The sequence below is a fragment of the Talpa occidentalis genome, unplaced genomic scaffold (assembly GCF_014898055.3).
Source record: "Talpa occidentalis isolate TD23 unplaced genomic scaffold, MPIMG_talOcc4v2.1 talOcc4.6, whole genome shotgun sequence".
Taxonomy (NCBI): Eukaryota; Metazoa; Chordata; class Mammalia; order Eulipotyphla; family Talpidae; genus Talpa; species Talpa occidentalis.
Genome location: NW_023604972.1, coordinates 42,735,821 through 42,752,166, shown reverse-complemented (window position 1 = coordinate 42,752,166; position 16,346 = coordinate 42,735,821). Strand labels below are relative to the sequence as shown.

The 16,346-nt window shown below is 41.5% G+C and overlaps 1 protein-coding gene across 1 annotated transcript; it reads right to left on the bottom strand.

The window, feature by feature from the left end:
• Positions 1-11,833: 11,833 nt before the first annotated feature.
• LOC119260330 (platelet basic protein-like) lies at positions 11,834-15,979 on the bottom strand. Its single transcript, XM_037529308.2, has 4 exons — positions 15,974-15,979; positions 12,983-13,154; positions 12,532-12,667; positions 11,834-12,396 (listed from the first exon to the last, which is right to left on the bottom strand). Exons 1-4 carry the CDS (start codon positions 15,977-15,979, stop codon positions 12,294-12,296), a joined length of 417 nt encoding a protein of 138 aa, XP_037385205.1. The 3' UTR covers positions 11,834-12,293.
• Positions 15,980-16,346: the final 367 nt, after the last annotated feature.

The window sequence follows — 16,346 nt, the reverse complement described above, 5'->3', positions numbered from 1 at the left end:
TAAGCAGTGAATGTGAGTAGGGGCCCCCAGTTCTAAGAGCATAGGATTTCAACAATCCAGACAATATCCTACCTGGTGTTATATCTTCTCCTCAAAAGTTGTTTTGCATGGGGTTCTCAAAGACTACAACACCAGGTTAGGTTGAAATTTCAGGCAGACCATAGGCAAGGAGATCTACCTGTCCTTTTCCCCTGACTCTCCAAGTACTTTGGGAAACAGTGAAGTCTCCAACATGGACTGTGAAAACTTAACTCTTCAATCAAAAACTGGAACAGTGTTTTTAAACTGCAAGTTATGATCTGTCAGTGGATTATGAAATTACTTCCTATAGGCTGTGATCCACCTTTTTTAAAAAGAAGATAAACTAGGAAAGGATAGTACAAAATAAAATATCAAAACAGCACAAAAAACAAGTGTAACTATTGCATTGTCAATTTGATTTACTCATGTATGTGTAAACACACACACACACATGCGTACACACACACACACACACACACACACACACACAGTGACGTTTGAGGATAAGCCTCCCCAAGAAATATTCAACACATATCCTCCAAGATATGCCTCTTTGGCAGGAGAATAATTTTGAACTGAAGTCAGTTGAAGCCCTTAGGCTCATTAGAATCTTTGACCACTCCCTTAACTACATAGAAGAATGAAAATTGGGGGTATTACCCAGAATAAGGAATTTTATCAGAAATAACTTTTCTCTTGGAGAAAACTATCTGTATGAAAAGACAAACGTTAATTATAGAGCATCAGGTCTTTGTCATGTGAGTCCCTCTCCTCTGTTCTTGCATATAAGCCCTCATTTTGCCTCCAGATAGATTTTTCATGCATATGCAATTAAATTTGTTCTTTTCTTACTAATTTGTGTAATATTAGTTTCATTGCTTCACCAACCCAGGACAAACCAAAAAGGTAAAGGGAAATTATCTTTCCACACCTACACCACAGATGTACAGAGTACCTATAAATGTATGAGTGAATGTTAGGTCACATGGGTAAAGAAAAATTTATTCTATTACCCAAGATTGGGACAGAAATGCTCCCTAAGTAGTTTGAATACAATGGAGCAATTGCCAAGTGTTTTTTTGTTTTTTTTTTTTAATATTTATTTACTCATACAAGCGCTGGGTACAGTCAGAAGCGCGGGAGGGTGAGAGAATTCTCCAGAGCCAGAGTGGAGAGCAGAACAGGCAGACTGATGAAGTACACTGCTGAGGGGAGCAGTGGGCGCCAGGAGAAGTCTGGGCGCCATGTGGGACCCTCGCCAGCAGCCGGGGATCGAACCGGCTCTGCAGAGTCTGAGGGCAGCTTCGCTAGCCAGCGCTCAACCGCCTGCGCCACCGGGGAGGCCCAACTAAGTGCTTTCTTTATGATTATGTACAATGCTATTTTATTGAAAATCATAAACATATCAAATGACTATATTTTTATAAAGGAAAATAACATTTTTGAATTTTTAAAGTTTCTTCCATATTTCCTCTGTCTTTTCTATGTTATCTATAATGAGCATGCATTTACTGTCTTTTATTATTAGAAAAAATGCGTATCTATCTCTAACACCAATGAAACCCTCAAGGGTCTATGGTTTGATGAGGAAACTGTTTCTACCACAAAGGCCTTACAAGGAGAAACAAAATACAACAATTAGAAAAATGCAGAAAAACTTCCAAGAGCAAATATCCTTTGGTGGTTTTGCTTTGTTGCTAAGTTCCATTACTATGCATGTTGGTAAGTGTCCAAATTTGTGGACATTTTTTGCTGACAATTCCCAGTCCACAAAGAAGGGGAAAAAAGTTCATGTCCATTCCATTTTTATCACTCCATGCACAGCAGAGAGCTTCAGTAAATTGCTATCTGACTTGGACACTTCCCATCAGGAAAGCCCTCTAACTAACCATTGCTGATAAAGTGGCAGCTTGAAAGTATTCTCAGGATAAGTAGACCAAGGTAACTCTGAAGGAATAATAAGGTACCTGCATTGGTTGACTTTGCAAAATTTGTTTAATTTTTTGGCCCTATGAGTCATACCCTTTAACTATTGACTCCAACTAAGTTTGTTGTTTGAGGGCATCAGTAAATGAAAAATAAGCTAAATGGTTATGTATGACCTACACCCCACTTCCAATGTTTTCTCACCAAAGTTCACTTCATCTGGGGAGCTTTTATTTCAACTGCAATTGTTTTTACTTATCACCAAGAATCACTTGTTAAATGCCTTACTCAACATTACAAACTGACTGGGATGGTGCTCTGAAAGCCATATTGAGTGAGACAAAATTATTCATAGCTATTTTTTAAGCACGGATTATGTGTGAGGAACCATATCAAATGCTAGTCAGTTCTCACTAGTAATCTCTGAAGTAGACACTCATAATATTCCCATTTCTCATGTGAGGAAACTAAGGGAAAGAGAGAGCGAGTGAGGCATAGCCTGAGGTATCATGCTGACGACTAGACAGCTTTTGTGCAGGGAGGTCCCAGTGTTTTGGAAAGATACTTTGGGTCACTGAACATCAGGAGATTGACTGCGGATAAAAAGTACCAAATGGGTAAAAACTAGTTTGTGAAATTATCATTATCTCTCCCAAAGACACTCCATCTGTGAAGAACAATAAAAATGCTGAGAACTTGCTGTTGTGGTTGGGCCTGAGCCAAGGACCAGGGCACGATTCCTGCCTTAATCTTTCTCCTAGCAGTTTAGTTTCATACATTGTACCATATTGCCCAGGGGCTGGCAACAGTCTACTTAATGTTAAAAGAATTATTTTTGTTCTCCCTGAGGATAGTGATTATACACTGGTTATTTTAAACTGAAAATTCAGAAGGGAACACAATTCCAGGAAGGTTACCCATAGCCCTGAGGCTTTCTACCCCCAAACTGCCCAGAGTCCCCCTCTCACCTGAGAATGGAGGAGCGGACACCCCAGAGGACAAGGACCACTGGAATGCTGACACAGGGATTGTGGAAGACAAGCACATTCCTGCCCCTGGGGGAACCCTATTTCTCTATCCCCAAACCCTTTATAATCAGCCTGAAGCACATAGTGAGGAAGGTTTTTGTGGAACCAAGTTTAGCCGAGGTTTCGCCATTTTGTATATCCTCCACCTTGATATGTTAGTCCTTGTCCAGTCGCATTCCAGAGATAGTTTCAGCAGTCACAACCCTCACTCCACTTGGTGACGAAAAAGCAGACCACCCCAGCTGCCAATGAGGGCAGCTATCCATAAATGGGACAGCATCACTAACCATCCAATCAGTTTGGAACTATAACCGTGCATGCCAAAATGCCTTTGTAGTAGCCAATGAGTAATTGCCAGCTTCTTTCAAAATTCGTGCCACTCGTGACCCTATAAGATACCCCAGCTTCCTCTGTTCGGGGCTCTCGACCTCTGCCGTTGCATCAGTGCGTGTTGAGGGCCCGGATTCGAGCCTGTAATAAACTCCTTTGTGCCCTTGCATCAGTTGTCTGTGTCCTTGGGGGCTGCACTGGTCGACGTTGGGCACAACAGTTTTGTGACGTCATCTTTTCTGCTTGCTACCTCCTGAACAAACCTTTCTCCTCCTGCCAATCCTTGTCTCTTGATTCTTGGCATATTGGGTGATAAGTGACTGAACCTTGGGAATTTGGGAACAAAATTGTGTCTTATACTTCCTTTCCATCTCGAGCAATTCCATTCTTTCCTTTACCTCCTGGAAAGTTCCTAATCCATCTCCTTGAACTATGCAGATCCACTCATGCACACATTTAGGCAGCCAGTATCTAACCCTCAAAAAATTTCTTGACTATTTTCTTAAACAGCAAAGGCTGCGGATCCAAGCAAACTTTCTTCCCATTCTTCGGTGTGGCTCCGCCAGGGAGGGAAGAAGCACTCCTTTCAGTGGTTGCCTTTGAACATAGATTAGTGTCTGGGTGGAAGGAGAAAGCTTTGGGTAGTAGGAAAAGCAGAGACTGTAGAAAGTGGCCTCTAGAGGAAAAAAAATAGAAACTCATGTCAGTTGCAGGGTGGGGCACTGGAGATCAGATCTCATCACTTGCTGGTGGGATGGATTCCGGGGGTCATCTTCACACACAGGCACAGGTTCCCTTCTTGGTCACCTGGCACTGCCAGGGGAGGCTGAAATGGGACAAGGAGAGGTGACTCCATAAACGGCCAAAGATTTTTTAGGTATCTTTTCCTCTGCATGTGATTTTCATTCCTCATCCAGGAATCAAACCTCCCTCAGAAAGTATTTTTTCATTAATTTATTTTTTATATCATTCATTTTTGTACAATATTTGATTTCTCCCCTCAGGTGTAGTCCCCCAGAATTCTCCCACTGTTACAGGGCAGCCCCAATATAAAAGGGGTGGCCTGACTGTGGGTCCTCACTCATGCGCTTGAAAGGGACTTAATACCCCGCTGCAGGCACACACGAAAGGTTAATAAAAGATTTATTCACAAGAGAAGGGCAAATGAGGAAAGGTGCAACTCAGGGAGAAAAGAGGGAGATAAAGTCTTAAATGAGTCCTACCCGATCCGCCGACCTGGAATCCCAAATGGCGCTCTGAGAGCTGGCTGCCAGCCAGGAGCCGGGAAGCCAGGAGGTGAGCGAGCCAGCGAGAGAGAGACCCCAAGGCCAACGTGTCTGATTTTTATACCAAACCTGGCTGCTTAACTCCACCCTCAGGTCCCAGCAACCTTCCCTTTGTGGTGATGGGATTTGTCTTTCCCAATCTCTCTCTCTTTTTTTTTTTTTTTAAATATTTATTTATTTATTTATTTATTTATTTATTTATTTATTTATTTATTTATTTATTTATTTATACAAGCACTGGGTACAGCCAGAAGCGCAGGAGGGTGAGAGAATTCACCAGAGCCAGAGCGGGGAACAGAACAGACAGATCAACCGAAGTACACTGCTGAGGTCTGCGCGCCATCGGGACCGGGACCTTCGCCTGGTGGCCGGGGATCGAACTGGTGCTGCAGAGGCTGCGGGCAGCTTCGCAACCCAGAGCTCAACTGCTGCGCCACCGGGGAGGCCCTCTTTCCCAATGTCTTGATGGCTTTGGTCTGGAGTCAGGCTGGAGTCCACAAAGCCTGTATGGAATTAGCTCAGGATATCCTTTCTGCCTACCACCACCACCACCTCACCTGTGAACCTTTACCACAGTGCTTTGTGCACTTGCCTCCCCTGTTTTGACCTCTCTCCCTCCCAGCTGTATGCCTCAGATCTAAGGTTTGGCTTATAAGGGGAACATAAGGAACCTCAGAAAGTATTTTTGAGTAGCGAGTAAAGGTCACCGGGCAGCACTTGGCACAGTACCTGCACACTGGCAAATGCTTAATAAAATATAGCTGGTATGAGGCTTCAATACTCCAGCCCAGCTCCAAGGATTCCTGGACATTCTGCCCCATCCCTCCAGGCCAGCTTCTTTCTGTTCTTACCTCCAGGGAGGGCCAGTGAGGCTGGCAAGAAGAGCAGGCCCGGCAGCAGTAGCCCTGGACTGGGCCAGGAAAAGGAGGCCATGGAGACTTCTTGAGGGCTCATGTCCCAGGGAGCCAGCAGGAGCCGAGAGCAGCTGGGCTGGGGCTCTATAAGCGGGTGACTCCAGAGATTCTCCAGGCTGGTTTTATCCCCACTGTCAGCCTAGTGTGGAGACAGGGAGAGAGGGTGAGGAAATGTGGTGCAGCTGCTGAGACACTTCTGGGAAGAGTTGGGTGTAGTCAATATTAGAAAAAAAAAAAACCAATAGCCTGTGGCCAGCTCTCTGGCTGGGAGCTGGTAGTAGGAGCCACATGCCCTTGCTAAATTCACATATCTGCACATTTGTACAGTTAGAAAAGTACTTGAAGCCTGTAAAATATATGTTGTCTTTGTGTAATAGATTCCCTGCAGTCACCATTTTGCAATTTGTAGTTCTTTAGGACTGAGAGTCTGGTTTCCTTGCCAGCACCCACCTGCCTTATCAAGAAGGGTGCTTTGGCTCCTGCTTTTCTTGTTGATTGCCAGGGAGTAGCATTTGGCAATTGTGTGTTTTAGGTATGTGGTATCATTACTAAATTAAAAAACTGAGCCCCTACTCCTTGCCCAGCAGGCAAGTTTGGGAGGCTTGAATGGGTAGAGGGAGTGAATGTGACTGCCATGGAAACCTGGGCATTAAGCTGATGATCTGAAGACCTGATTATCTGATCTGCTATTCTAATTAAAATCAGTCAGGACACACCCAAGAGTCACTCTAACCAATCAGTGATACCTTGAGTATAAATAGAGCCTGGAGACCTTCAGTGTACATAGACCCCCTTCCGTCTTGTTCTCTGCTCTTCTTGCAATGTCTTTCAATAAATCTTTTATCCCATGCATTTGGCCTACACCCAATTCTTTCTCCACACTAGGGTGTGCTATTCCTTTTTAAAAAGGGGCAGGCCAGGGTCTCACTGGTGGCACAAGGGGTTAAGATACAACCTATGAAGTGATCCACAGCCACTGTAGCATGAGTTGATCCCTGGGTTGTGGCCAACTCACCCGCTGCTCCCCCAGCAGTGTATTTCAGTCAGTCTGCCTGTTCTGTTCCCCACTCTGTTTCTGGTGAATGCTCTCACCCCCCAACACCTCTGGCCAAAAAAAAGCAGGCCCATAGTGGAGTCATTTATTCCAAGTCCTACTGGGATTTAATACCTACCTGACTAGCCTTTCTCCAAAGTGGGATTTTTTTTGAAGATTTATTTATGCATACAAGCACTGGGATACAGGCCAGAGATGTGGGAGGTGAGAGGATCCACCAGAGACAGAGCGGGGAACAGAACAGGCAGATTGACTGAAGTACACTGCTGAGGGGAGCAGCGGGCGAGCCAGGAGAGGTCTGCTGCGCCATGTAGGTAGCTCCCTGGCTGGGGATCAAACTCGTGCTGCAGAGGCTGGGGACAGCTTCACTGTGCTGTACTCAACCCCTTGTGCCACCAGGGAGGCCCCCAAAGTGGGATCTTAAAGCAGTCAACCTGGAATTTCCAAATCAGCACTAGTGAGGTCATCTGCATAATAAAATCCCCTCCCCTCCCCTAAGGGAAGGTGACCTTGCCTGAAACAATCCTCTTCTTGTCCCACCTTGTTTTTTTCTACAAAAACTTTAATTTTGTACAACTCCTTGCAGGACCTCTCTGCTTGCTAGAAGTGATGGTGCCTGATTCATGAATCTTTTAATGAAGTCACTTCATTTGGATAAATTTTTGCTTAAATTAATACTTAAAAGTGCTTTTTGATATTTTGAAATGTTAAATTTGGTCTCTAGGTTTGGTTTTGAATTTCACCTGAATGAGAATGAATCCTTTAGTGTCTGCATGGGGTCCGCCTGGCTCTATCAACAAAACTCCAATGGACTGTAAGAAGCAAGGTCTCTTAGCCTCTAGTTAAGGGAGCTACTGTAACAGGGTGGTCCCCAGGAAAGGGGGAGGTTCCGGGGTTTGGGCTACCCCTCTCCCTGTCCTATAACACTACCACCCTCTCCCCTGCCCCTAGATGCAGCCACCCTGGACTAGCTTCCTGGGAGCTGTCAGCAAGACCAAGCAGCCAATGAATCTATAGAATACAGAAGGCAGGTGGGCTAAGAAAGGGCTCCTTTCTCCAGCCTTGACTTGCACCAGTGATACCAAAATTGCAGGTTTTCAGGCCTAGTCCCCCAGGCAGGAATGGACCCCAGACTGCAGGGGTGGCGCTGAGTCCCAGCGCTAGAGGTTGGCGTCTCACGAAGCCACAGTAGGAACTTCGCAGACGCTCAGGCAAGCAAACAAAGAGGCAGATTTATTTAGAGAAAGAAAAAGTTTATAGAGGAGAAAAGGAACAGAAATAAAGTGGAACTCCCAGGCCGGTGGAACCAGGCCAGGGAGGGGCAAGGGAGCCAAAGTGGAGTCCTGCCTCAGGGAATATACACCTTCTTTCCCTAATTATTCTAAAGCCCCACCAGTCTCTTTGTGATTGATTTTGGTGTTCTCACTCACTGCCTAAATGTCTCTGTGCCCAGAATTAATCTCTGTGTCCCAGGCCTTATCTTTTTTCCTCATTGTCCTCGATTTAGAATGTCCTGTTGACCTTTGTCCTGGGATATTTGATTAGTCCCCATTGGAATTTGTTGCCCTTATCTCCAGAGCCTTCCTTAACTCTCCGAAAGTCCCTGCACTGACCCTGAGGCTACCTAATTATTCCTAACTTGCCCTCGGACTCACCAGGAACTTGAGGGACTTGGTGGAGGTGAAGACAGACAGCTTAAATATCCCGTCCTCAGAGGGAACTTCCTGACATCTAAAGCTAAAGCTAGTGGTGTTTCCTGTTGTCATGCCTTATAGCACTCACTTTACGTGTTCTCACAGATCTTACACACACACATAATATCTATACACAGATATATTTGTGTATACATGTGTATATATATTTAGAAGTGTTTAAAGTGTTTTTTCTTCCCAAGTGAAAAGCTCTAAGAAGTGTGAGACCATGTTGTTTATTACTATACTAGTGCACTGGTAAGGACTTAATATTTAAGTACTGCATTGTGAAGATCATACATGTTGAAGATGATGATAATGAGACTGACTCATTCATGTGTCTGTTTCTTTAAGCAATTGAACCTTGGAACATGTGTCACATGAAGTCGTGATTGTCAACTTTTCTGCCTTTCCAATCATATGGTGACAATTCTCTGTGACTTCTATCTTATTGAATATCCAGCATCTAACACAATGGCTGGTACAGAACACGCTGTATGTAATTCATGCACTGAAAGTTTTTGGAATTGAAATTTCAGAATCCAAATCAGGTTATCAGTAGGGGAAATGGGATGAAGAGTTGGCTTTGGATTGGATGAGCAACATACTGAATTTGTACAACCTTATCCCCCAGACTTGAATATCCATAATGTAAGAGAATCCAGGAATTGGTGAGTAGCAATTAAATTAATTTTTTACTTATTTTAATGTATGCACAGAAGAATAATGACATTTGCATTTTAGGAAGTATTAACCTGGTGCAAAAACTGGGTCATATCTCAGCTGCTGCCCTGTTGGATTTCAGGAAGAAAATTAATGAGAAAGATAGAGGTGTCTGAGCAATTTTGAATTATTGGAGAAAACACAATGAAAATGACAATGACACTTTAATCCCCATTTACTGATTTATCACATTTAATAAAATATTTATGGATTTTTTTGGTTATTAGTTAACTATATTTATTTTGTAGACAAAACACCTTACGACATTAGACCTATAATGGTGAAGAGATAATAAAAGAAGACCTTAATGTGCAAAGTCTGTGAACTAAATGCTTAACACATGAATGTTCCCCAAAGCCCATCTATAAGTTGGGGTAGGTGAACTTACTTCACCTTTTATAATCATCATAGTATATGCAGTTTTTATTTGTGCATCAAATCTTATTTTGTGTGTCAATACATGTGATATAAAATGTAATCTTTCCTTAGAGAAAGAAAAATTAAGGTGTGGCACCAGAATACAGGTTTTTTGTTTTGTTTTGTTTTTGTTTTTGCCAGCACGATCCTGACTTTTATTATTAGTTAGACCGACCACGATGACGGGTGCAATGAGCAGGCACAGGCTGGTGCACAGCCCTGCGCCAGCCAGCCTCGGGCCAGGACTCGTGGAGGCGGGTGGCGCACTCCACCTGGGGCCTCAGAATCGCACTTGGGCCATGAAGTGCATCTGCTTGGTGGCGTTGTTCTTCATGCCCGTCCTCAGCATCCACTTGGACTTCATCCTCTGCACGTTCTGCATGTCCCGCTCTCGCATCAGCGCCGCCCCTGTGCTGCCAGTCCACCCCAGGACTCTGTAATGCCGCAGCACTCCGCCCACGGCCTACTGATTCCTAGTGACAGCCACGGCTCTGGACATGCCAAACCGCTGCTTGTAGTATCACATCAAGGAGCGGTGACCCACTCTGGCACCAGAAGGCAGAATTAACTCCATGGTTTCATCATCATTTTCCAGGGGCTTTTCTGAGGATAATTCCTCAGTCTCATCAGGGTCCTCGCCTTCCTTATAGTCTGGGTAGCTACTCCTAAAATCATAGAAGTCTGCAAATTCCAAAGCAGCATACCCATCTGTGAAGAGCTTACAGTGGCTTTTGTTGTTCATGTGTGCCTGGACAGCCTCCGTGGAGTAAAAGGATTTCCCTTTCTCATTGCATCACAAGCAAATGTTCCCAACACCAACCTTTTTTTTTAAAGAATATAGTTTCAAATTCCCATACTCTCACCTACTTATCAGATCTTGGGACGTATTTCCTAATGTCTCTGAGCTTCAGTTTGCTTCTCTGTAACACTGGGGATGTTAATAGTAATACTAATAATAAGTAATCATATAGTTATATATGGGTCAAATAGTTATATATATAGTTATATATGTATAATAGTCAAATAGTTATATATGGGTTATTGTATGACATGGATTATTTTTCATAGTTTGAATTTATAGATAAGCATAATCCCATTTTAGAGATGAAGAAATTGAGGCACCGCGAGTTACTCAACTTGTCCAGTTTCATAGTTAGTAAGAGGTATAATTAAGTTAGGCAGTTAAATTACCATTCTTCTTTCTCCAGAGGATATACTCTTAATCAGGTCATAGCTATCTTGTAAGAATTATTTAATTTTGCATGCAAAACAATATTCTGCCGCGGACCAGCACAGCAGTGGATGATGAGGCCGTCTCAGGGTTGAGAGATTGCGTGGGGTGGTCAGGGGGTTGGCGAATAAATGACACACAGACACACTTCAAGAGAGTGAAAATCTGAGTGCAATTTTATTTGAGTCAGTGGTCAGTATATATATGTTTTTCTAAAGGCATAGGATCGGTTATCAGTGAATTAAACCAGCTGGCTCATAGGTTTAGCTTATCATTGACAGGGCAGTGATCTATGTCTGAAGTTACATCTGGACCTAGTCATTTTCTTAAGTAGTCAGGCTAATAATTTTTCTTTTGTTCTATGTAATTACTTTTTCGTTTTAATAACTACTCACTAACTTATTTATTAATGAGCATGGGTGAATATACTTTTCACAAAGTAATATTTTTTCATTAAGATCAAAGCTAACAAAGCCAAGGACACAACAGAGAAATCATAAAACTAACAATTCTATTATTACACAGAGTTTAGTAATGTTTCATTATCTCTTAACAGGCATCCGGCCTATCTAAGCTTTAGGGAGTTTGCTGTTCTCCCGCTGCGCGCATGGTTCCTTGCCCATGCTGGACCTCAGGGACCATGGCAACAGCCATTAGCCCTGAAGGTCACTGCAGGGGGAGATGCAGCAATATTCAGCATATTAAAGTTACTAATAAAGTTCAATTATTACTATGGTACATTAAAAATGGCTCAGATTAACACTAATGACTTTTGTTTGCCCTATTATGAAATGCCAAAGAGTAAAAACAAACAACTAAACCATTTCCCTCAACACTTATGATAAAATTAATAACATGTAACACAAAGAAACAGCAAATTTTAGTTTTATGTTAGCACTTCTATCTAAATAGAGTGAGTATAAATTTAAGGAATTAAGTATGAATGAAAATTCTATTGTTAATAAAACAATAATTAGTAATCTGGTAAAATTTAAATTCTCTGTTGTACATATTTGCAAGGCTGATTCTAGTACCAGAATGATAAGCATGCAGATATTAAGTAAATGCAAGTATGCATAAACATACCAGAGTAAAACATTTAACACCAAGCAGAACTTATATTATTATTGTGGTGGTGGTTATAGTTGTAGAAAACATTACTTAAAATGACTTTTATTACAAAAGAAACAAATTTTTTTCAGACACCCTAGAACTAGGACAATGAAAAACTCTCATTAAATTCCTAAATATATTAATAAATATTTGTGAACTGGTGCTTTATACTGGGCTGCTAATATCACTGATTGTTATAGAATCTACTAACCATCAAGAGCATGTCTAGGCTAGTAGTAAAGCAGAACAAAAGAAGTTAACATGAATGTGATAGGAAAAGATTTTTTTAATAAATAATACAATGTTTAGCCAAGAGTTAGGGAGTAAACCACATATTATAGTTTGAAACTAGGTTTTCTTACTTTCTTCTTTTCTCTGTCATCTATCAACCAGCCTTCTCAGAATAAAATGTGACTATTTGAGACAGAATTATAAACATATCCAAAGTTTAATATCGTATGACTAGGTGATCTGAACAGGTAAGAACTCTAGCAAATCAAAGCTTCAATATCTTGCTCTTCCTGGGAAATGGTTAAAAAGTTGACAGAAAGTGAGTAGATTAAGCATCTGACCCATCACCTTTCAAAATTTTCTGCATTATTTTCTTGATTCTGGGAGACTCAGGGTCCAGGCAGAGTTTATTTCCATTTTTTAGTGTGGCTCTGCAAGACAGAATATCTGTGAGTGGCCTGGCCTGACTCTCAGAAGGGACCCACAGTGCTGGGTAAAATAGAGTAGGTACAGGTAGAGGTGGAGGGTTTCCCTATTGAGACGATAATAAAGACACAGGGACTTACATCACTTCCACTTTGGCACAGTGGGGTCCGGCCTTGATCACCTCCAAATTTTGGATGTTATTGGGGCGAATGGCAGAGATGGTCCTCAAGCACATGCAGCGAAGTTCTAAGAACAAGTCGCCATCCACACTGTTAGCTAGGGGAAAAGTAGCTGTCAGTGCTGATTATTTTAACGATCTTACCTATTGTCTTGTTTCCTTCTTTGTTGATTATACCTCCCTCAAAAGATTATTGTGCATATGACCTGCAAACATTCGGTGGAATCTGCTAGCACAATGCCTGGCACAGGTTAAGTATCCGCTAAGTATATCTCCTCCATTTAGAGTTATTGGTAGAAAGAGGCATTACCTGCACCAGGATAAAATTCTTTCCCCCAGCCACAGTCCCAACAGAAGTAGCCACCGCTGCACCAAGCAGAGACACCACCTTCAGCATCCCTAATTTCTCTTACTTTTTCCCATGGTGGAGGGGACCAGCGAGGTCAGGAGCAGTGACAACAGCAGCAACATCTGTAGCACACAGGATGGGCTGGCCCTGGAATAAGAGAAGGTGAGCGTTAAGGGAAGACTGAGCACAGGTTGGTCCCACAGCCGGGAGACCTCAGCGCCAGGGTGAATGGCTGCCTAGAAATCCACAATGTATTTTCAGGCTTTCCTGGTATCTTTTATACACACGCCTTCAAAGTTAATAAGGAGAAAAAGGAAAGGGAAGGAGGAAGTAAGGGCATGTGGTAATACATTTATAAGAGTTGCCAAGTGGTGAAAACACAGATAAACCAGGAAGTCAAAGTTCCAGATAAATTTTATTTATGGATCATTTCATGCTCCCATTTCCCCCCTTCTCAATTTCCCTTACAAATATATAACACTTGATACAGGGGGGTAGGAACTGAATTGAAGTACAACATATATAAATATTTTTTTAAAGATTTATTTATTTATGCATACAAGAGCTGGGGCACAGGCCAAAAATGTGTGTGTGTGTGAGCGAGAGAGAGAAAGAGGATTCACCAGAGACAGAGTGGGGAACAGAACAGGCAGACTGACTGAAATACACTGCTGAGGGGAGCAGTGGGTGAGTCAGGAGAGGTCTGTTGCGCCATGTGGGTAATTCCCTGGCCGGCCGGGGATCGAACTCATGCTGCAGAGGCTGGGGATTGCTTTAGTGTGGTGCTTAACCCCTTGCACCACCAGCGAGGCCCTGGACATATATTTTCTTGGTATCACTCATTAATATGCAATTTATAGGTTTAATAGACATTTTATTCCTACATAAAAGCATAGATATGTATGTGACCCTTGGAAAAAAGAGTTATTGTCACTTTCCAGTTGCCAAAGATGGTCTTATCCCAGTTGTTGATAAATGTCAACATTAATTTGGAGTATATAGATAAAATATGAGCCAATTACCATCAAAGACTCCCTTTTCATATTATTTATGGCCTTTTTTCTGTCTTCCAAATATATTATCTTTTGTAATTTGTCCAGAAACTAGAAGCAACACTCATATTCCCTTTTCTTACGAGGCAAACTCTTGTTTTGAACATATGAGCTTACCCTAAAAGGCAAGACACAGCATATTTATTTTTGCTCTTATTGTTATTTTAACAGGGAAATATACACCTTATTGCAAAAGATTCATATACTGAAGATGCATTGGCAATAAAACCTGCAAGCTCTTCTTTATCATTACTCCACATTCCTGCTTTCCAATGGTAACCATTGGTAACAATTTGGCTTTAGTTTTCTGTCTGCAGAGTGACACACATAATAATAGAGAGACACAGGCTTTCTGACTTTCCTCTTTTCTCTGCCATCTATACATCACAGTAGGACAGACAGACAGATTCATGTATATAAAATGAGATCATGCTGCTACTATCTTTTGTCCTTTGAAAATTGTCGTCAGCATCTTTTCATGCTACCTCAGTATATTTTTACCCTATTCTTTTCAATAACTGCATGACATCCTCTGGCATAGGGGAATCACAGTCCAACCCATGTCCTACTGGTGACCTTTCAGTTTTATAGGTGTCTAACCTCTGTCTTATTAGTGTTTCAGTTGTGCACAATTACAAATTTCAATAAAATCTTTATACCTCATTTTTAGACCCTAGTTGAAGATCATGATCTCAAACCTCACCTGATACAAAGCCCCACAGAGATTCAGAGGTGAACCTACGTATCACCTGCTGACTTATATGCTATCTAGATCTCTGTCCCAGCTATATAACTTGCTATGTGTTTTTGAAGGCAAAGTCAGTCCTAGCATCTTTGAATGCCTCATGTACCCAGTAGCACATAGGATAATGCAATATATGATGGACTTAAACTGTGCTAGTGAATAAACAATGGGTATATATCACATGAAGTAACATTTCTCTTTCCTTTTTATCCAGCCACAATTCTCAAACCAAATGGCCCAAAGTACCTTTGGTGTAGAAAGGTGATTTGGATGAGGCCCTGGCTACAGTTGTCTTCCTATTATAACTACCTACAAATCTTACATATTACACTTTCATTTTCCTTTTTTATTTTTCACGTGCTTAAATTTCTAGAAGAAACTCACAAAAATAATTAAATCTATAAGTTTTCTTTTTATCAAAAAAGTGAATAATTTCCCAATTTTTTTTTTGTTTAAAATTTAAAACCAATTTTCCCTATTGTTTGATAGCTACTGACTGTACCTACTTAAGTTCTTAGGTTTTGTTTATTAATATTTTCCTTGTTTTTTCCTACCTATTTGCTTTCCTCATGTAACTTCTAGTCAAGCAACAGAAATTGTGAGATCAAAATTATTTTCCATTTCTCTCGCTCAATCCAAAAGTTTATAGTCTAAAAGCAAGTTTAAGAAAAGATTAAATGGAAAATAAGTATTTACCCTTCTAAGCAAGAACCGAGATGTGGAATGAATTTCAGATTCTCTGGAGAAAATAGAATTAAGGAGACCAAACTTCTTTTCAGTTCTTCCCGAATGATGACTTTATAGTCTTTTCTCATCATTGTAGTTGAAATACTGTTAATTCACATGTCAGATATATTTTTATTTAATAAAATATATTTCCCTAGCAAGATATAAAGTTTTGTTTTTTTTTTTAAGATTTATTTATTTATTTATACAAGCACTGGGTACCATCAGAAGCGTGGGAGGGTGAGAGAATTCACCAGAGCCAGAGCGGGGAGCAGAACAGGCAGAAGGACCCAAGTACACTGTTGAGGGGAGCAGCAGGTGCGGCAGGAGAGGTCTGTGAGCGCCATGTGGGACCCTCGCCCTAGGGATCAAACCGGCTCTGCAGAGGCTGTGGGCAACTTCGCAGCCCAGCGCTCAATTGCTGTGCCACTGGGGTGGCCCAAGATTTTTTTTTTTCTTTTTGCATTTATTCATAGTATTCTTCCTTTTCTGTCCACCACAACCACCAACATACAATGTTTGCTATATTTACCGGCATCACTGGGCCTTCCCACTCCCAGATTACATACTATCCAAATATCTTTCCAGATTCATTTAATAACAGGAAAAAGGGAGGCATGTAACACAGTATCACCAAGTCATTGTCTTAATCAACCTATGTGTTTTGTCATAAAAGATGCATCATCAAGGAAGCGTTAGTTAAATGAGGAAATTTAACTAAATGCTTAAATTTAGTCACCAAATTTCAAACTGCCACTTCCAGTACAAGGTAAATAAGTTTTGCTAGTTTTCATTTCTCAACTGTTGACTGAGCATTTCCATGAGCCAGGCACTAAAGTCCTCTTTGTTATGTGACTTTGTCGCTTCACTATTTCTTTTTAAAAACTGAGACCTCAAATATTTGT

Bases quoted from the DNA above. Each gene is read 5' to 3' on its own strand.
- LOC119260330 (XM_037529308.2), bottom strand. The intron at 12,668-12,982 runs GTAAGAGAAATT...CTTTTCCCCTAG, and splicing joins CCCCTCCACCATGGGAAAAA to CTAACAGTGTGGATGGCGAC. The intron at 12,397-12,531 runs GTAAGTCCCTGT...TCTGTCTTGCAG, and splicing joins TGTGCCAAAGTGGAAGTGAT to AGCCACACTAAAAAATGGAA.